Source organism: Triticum aestivum, chromosome 6A, assembly GCF_018294505.1.
Source record: "Triticum aestivum cultivar Chinese Spring chromosome 6A, IWGSC CS RefSeq v2.1, whole genome shotgun sequence".
NCBI classification, from domain to species: domain Eukaryota; kingdom Viridiplantae; phylum Streptophyta; class Magnoliopsida; order Poales; family Poaceae; genus Triticum; species Triticum aestivum.
Window position 1 is genome coordinate 226,918,064 of NC_057809.1, and position 5,261 is coordinate 226,923,324.

The window sequence follows — 5,261 nt, forward strand, 5'->3', positions numbered from 1 at the left end:
TTTAAACGTTTCCAGGAACTAGTAGGTTCACTCGACAAATTGTGGAACCTTTTTCATTTGTACTAATTCTTGTTAGAGAGATGGTGAAGGAAACTCATAATGTCAGGAGTAGTTTCCTTGTGCAAACCATTGCCCTTCTACCAAAAGGGTGAAATCATTCAGATTAAAGCAGTTACAGGGGCTGTTTGGTTTGAGACTAAGTTTGTTTAAGGTTGTCACACCTAAGGTTAGACAAATTTGACCAACTTGGATGGGTGTTTGGTTCAAGCCACACTTTTTAGAGAAGCCACACTAGGGTCTCACATCACATACACTCAAAAAGTATGGCAAGATTTTCTTAAGCTTGTGGCTCTCATTTTAAAAAACTAACCTTAGACAAGTATGGCAACATTGCATGGCAAAGTATGGCATAGCTAGGCCTAGAATCAAACAGCCCAATAGTATTTTTCCCGCACCGCAATCATTGCACCATGTGACGTGATCTACATCGAAAAGTGGGACACCATGTGCTCCTGTGTTTCCAAAGATTCCAAACTGTTCCCAAACACTGCTTTTACCGAACACCACTAACCTCACCTACTATTCGAGTTTTTAATTACTCCCTCCTTCCATCTATATAGGCTTAATGCGTTTTTTAAGGCTAACTTTGACCAAATGCTAGAGCAACAATATGTGACATGCAACTTACACAAAGCATATCGTCAAATTCATATATGAAAGAAGATTTCAATGATATAACTTTCATATTATGTATGTCATGTACTATTAATCTTGTCAATAGTCAAAGACCGTCTTAAAAAACGCATTAGGACTTATATAGATGAAAGGGAAAGTAGTACCTACCGAATACTCCCTCCATTCCAAAATATAGTGCGCCCGCGCTTCCCGAGGTCTAACTTTGACCATAAATTTAACCAACGAGACCAACTGCGGCGGGAGAAAAAATTGTATAATTAAAAACTTCTTTCAAACACGAATTCACTGATATAATTTTTGCTCCCGCCGCAATCGGTCTTGATAGTTAAATTTACGGTCAAAGTTGAAGCACGTGGATAGAGGAAGCACTACATTGTGGAATGGAGGGAGTACTATAGTACAGTAGTATATTCAGAATCTCAAAATCAACTGTGCAATTTTGTCATGAATTTTGTGTTGTTTTTCACCAGGGATTCGGCATGGAGGGCGGCGTGTTCTGCGGCGTGTTCGACGGCCACGGCAGGTGCGGCCACTTGGTGAGCAAGCTGGTGAGGGACTACCTCCCCTTCATGGTCCTGAGCCACCGGAACGCGCTGCTCCTGGCGGACGCGGACGCGGACGCCGACGACCCCGTGTTCAGCGACGCCTCGCCGTCGTCCTCCGCGGACAGCAGCGGCAACTCGTCGCCGCACCCGTCGCAGATGCTGGGGGAGTGGAGGGAGGCCTGCACCAATGCGTTCAAGGCCATGGACAACGAGCTCAAGCTGCAGGCCAACATGGACTGCAACTTCAGCGGCACCACGGCAGTGTGTGCCATCAAGCAGGTAACTAGTCAATTGATCGAGTATTACACAACACAAAGAGAAAATGTTGCACGTCGATGGGGCACATCATCTTACAAAAAAAAAAGAAATCTGTGTTTGAATTTGATGGGTAACAGGGCAAGGATCTGATCATTGCCAACCTCGGAGACTCGAGGGCGGTTCTTGCGACCATGTCTGGGGCCGGCTACCTCAAGGCCGTACAGCTCACCACCGACCAGAAGCCCGGCCTGCCTGGTGAGACCTCCGGCCACTGCATTCTATTCTTTCATGGGCCATTCCGCCATTGCATTGCGGTAATGTAGTAATTAATTAAGCTTCACCTTGATGTGATCACGTACCTACAGAGGAGGCGGAGAGGATCAAGAGGTGCGAGGGGCGCGTGTTCGCGCTGAGGGAGGAGCCGGGCGTGATGCGGGTGTGGCTGCCCGGCGAGAACCTCCCGGGGCTGGCCATGGCGCGCGCGCTGGGGGACTCGAGGCTGAAGCACCACGGGGTCATCTCGACGCCGCAGGTGACGGGGCACCGGATAGGCGACGCGGACCTGTTCATCATCCTGGCCACGGACGGGGTGTGGGACGTGCTGAGCAACGAGGAGGTGGTGTCCATCGTGTGCGCCACGCCGCGGAAGCAGCACGCGTCCAAGGCCGTGGTGGAGGCGGCGGTGCAGAGGTGGAAGACCAAGTACCCGTCCTCACGGGTGGACGACTGCTCCGCGGTCTGCCTCTTCCTGCACGACCACGGCGCGTCGGCGCCGCAGCGGCCAGGAAGCTCTAGCTAGCCGGCGCTCGGGGAGAAGGAGAGGGGTCAAAGATAAGATACTCTCAGGCTCCGGCAATAGGCCGGCCGTTCAGCTCCATTTTGTACATGGTTTTCCTTCTTTTTTTGCCGGGGTTTTGCTTTTCTTTTTTTGCAAATGTGATGCAAATACTTTTCTAGGTTTGTGTAAGTGTAACATAGTTTCGGCTCAAGAAAAAATAGTGAAGAAATCACGTTTGCGATGCTTTGCATAGAAAAGACAAAACAGACAGCTCGAACTGCTTTAAACATGAGCCTTTCCAGAGTATTGATATATTTTTGTTGGCACATTGAATGTTATTTCCCCACGAAATTTTGCACGAGAATAAAACATTCAAACATGTGTTGTAAAAAAAATCAGTTTTTTTTATATTTTTACTATATTTTATTTGCACCTGCAGGTCCTTGCTAATTAACTTCTCAGGTTTCTGCTTTTTGTTTCATATAAATTGTAAAGGCGGTTCAGAAAACACCAGAATTGATAAAAATTACATCCAAGTCTCTTGACCTCCTAGCGATGATTACAATCACTAGAGCGAGGCGAAGGCATCTGTCGTCATCAACCCTTCCTCATCGAAATCGGGCAAACCTTGTTGTAGTAAACAATCGAAAAATTATTATGCTAAGGCCGAACAAGACCAGCTCACCAAAACATCAACCGCCGCCGATGCAAAGAAGTGTAGATCAAAAGGATCCAACTTATAGACACACGATGACACAAGTGAAGACCGGATTCAAGTGGATCCACCATAGACAAACACCAAACGAATTTCGTGTGATCCGTCATATATACAACTCCCACTATGCTAGACGCGCTACAACTTTGTAGTCGCCTCGCCTTCCTAAACAGGACCCAAAACCTAACCAAATTCAAAAAAACTCTTAAAAATATAGTCCTCCCACCGGTCAAGGATGGATCCACGTGCATCCATGGCCCTAAGGCTACAGGAAATGAGGCACGGGGGCAGCGCCGATGAAGTCAAGGAGGCGGCGCCGACAGGAGGCAAGGAAACCATATCGCATGTGCTCCCGAGAGTCACAAACGAAGAGGTACGGGAAGACAATTTCTCAAGTTTAATCCTCCAACTCTCTTCTTTATTTTCACATTCACATGCCCTAAATTCACGAAGCACGCATAAGGGACTCATTGAAAAAAATAGGATTTTTTAGGATTTGGGACTACTCCACTCCATCAAATCCACTTTGAAAGAGTTTCACTTGGGAGTTACAGCTTTACCAAATGCTTCCTCTGTTCACAAATATAAGATGTTTTAACTATTTTCGGAATCGAATGTATATTGACATGTTATAGTGTGTTTGTTCACTCACTTCAGTCTGCATGTAGTCTATACAAAATATCCAAAACAATATTTGTGAACGGAGGGAGTGGCAGTTTATCATGTTTGGCTTACAGCTAGCTCCAGTTTCAAGATTGAAATTTTTGGCGGGAAGGGTCTATTTGACTGGGTAACCTGGGGATATAAAATAAAGGGTTATCCACTTACTGGTGGTAGTGGTGGGTAATATTTCCCCAACTCCACGAGGATTCGTTGAACTAAGAGTTTTTGGAGCACCTCATGAAGAGCTTCACGAAAAACAAAGAGTTGTACATTAGATTTTTTTCTGAGTGGGACTGTTGGGAAACGTTGCATGTAAAACAAAAATCCTAGGGCAACCCCAAGGGGGGCGGCGGCCACCCTTGGCCCCTGCCCTAGCCACGCCCCTCCTTCCTTTTTGGGCGCACAGGGGGAAGGCAGGAGGGGGTGGCGCCCCCCCCCCCTTGCCTTTCTCCCATGAGGAGGGGAAGGCAGGAGGGGCTAGATGTCGGTTCTATATCCGGCATATCTCGTAGTAGGGGTCCTAAGCTAGACGTCTTGGAACATGGTAATATGAACATTGATTTTACCTAGGTTCAGGCCCTCTTGATGGAGGTAAAACCCTACATCCTGCTTTTGATTGTATTGATATGGGTGTAGTACAGGGTACATGTATCTACCACGAGATTGTTCTAATGAATATTAGATGTTCTATTGACTAGCCTGGCCACGGTTTATATAACACACCAGAGGCCTAGGGTTTAGAGGAGTCCTTGTCTTGGGCGCCAAGTCTTGTGGAATCCTCCTTGTATGCGGCATGGGCTGCCCGAAGTGGCCCATAAGTGAACCGCCATGGGGATCCTGGATCCGATCCAGCTGGTTGGGAGATGACGTGGTGAGTACCCCCGAGTCCAGGACACCGTCAGTAGCCCCCTGAACCGGTCTTCAAGTTGGGGACACTCCTCGATTCTTCCGAACTGTTCTTCATCTCCGGTCGCCGGTCTTGGAAACTGGTTCAACAAATCTTCTCATCTTCGATCTTGAGGATCACTGTAGTGAATCCGGAGAGTCTACACGTCGGGTATCCGAGGAGCCCCTTTAAGTTTTCGGCCTTTAGCAATGCCTTGTTATTTTTTACGCCACACCTGGGGTTTTAAGTTGTTCCCGTGCGGCGGTGTCCTCTTGCGTCCGAGCTCCAACACCGGACTGCATCAGAGATATCTTTTGCAGCCGAGCACCAACGCCAGACCGCTTCCGAGCTCCAACGCCGGAATATATCCGAGCTCCAACGCCGGACTGTATCCGAAGTGTCATAGATTACCTCGGTCTTGAAAAAGTTAAAAGGGTAGAACCAAGCTTAATGTCGGAGATGCCCTCTATGGAGCCAGCAACTTGCAACCGAGCTTTTGCAGTCGAGCACCAACGCAGGACTATATCTGGGCTCCAACGCCGGACTGTATCCGAGGTGGTGCGCCACCTCGGCCATGGGCTGATTTATATGAATTTAATTCCGATTTGTGCAATGTATTCTCTGCCGAGATGTATAGCTAGTAGCCCTCAAGCTGCATGTTGGCCTAATATCCGGGATGCACCTGAAGGATAAAATCAAACCGCTGATCCCAGTAGCCCC

The 5,261-nt window shown here is 47.9% G+C and overlaps 1 protein-coding gene across 1 annotated transcript in view; it reads left to right on the top strand.

Moving 5' to 3' along the window:
• The window catches only part of LOC123127343 (probable protein phosphatase 2C 12), a 3,716-nt gene extending 1,125 nt beyond the window's left edge, over nt 1-2,591 (top strand). The window contains exons 2-4 of the mRNA XM_044546994.1: nt 1,167-1,520; nt 1,637-1,754; nt 1,865-2,591. Coding sequence (XP_044402929.1) covers nt 1,167-1,520; nt 1,637-1,754; nt 1,865-2,298 — 906 coding nt within the window. The 3' untranslated portion in view covers nt 2,299-2,591. The remainder of the gene's footprint in view (nt 1-1,166; nt 1,521-1,636; nt 1,755-1,864) is intronic.
• The last annotated feature ends 2,670 nt before the right edge of the window (nt 2,592-5,261 follow it).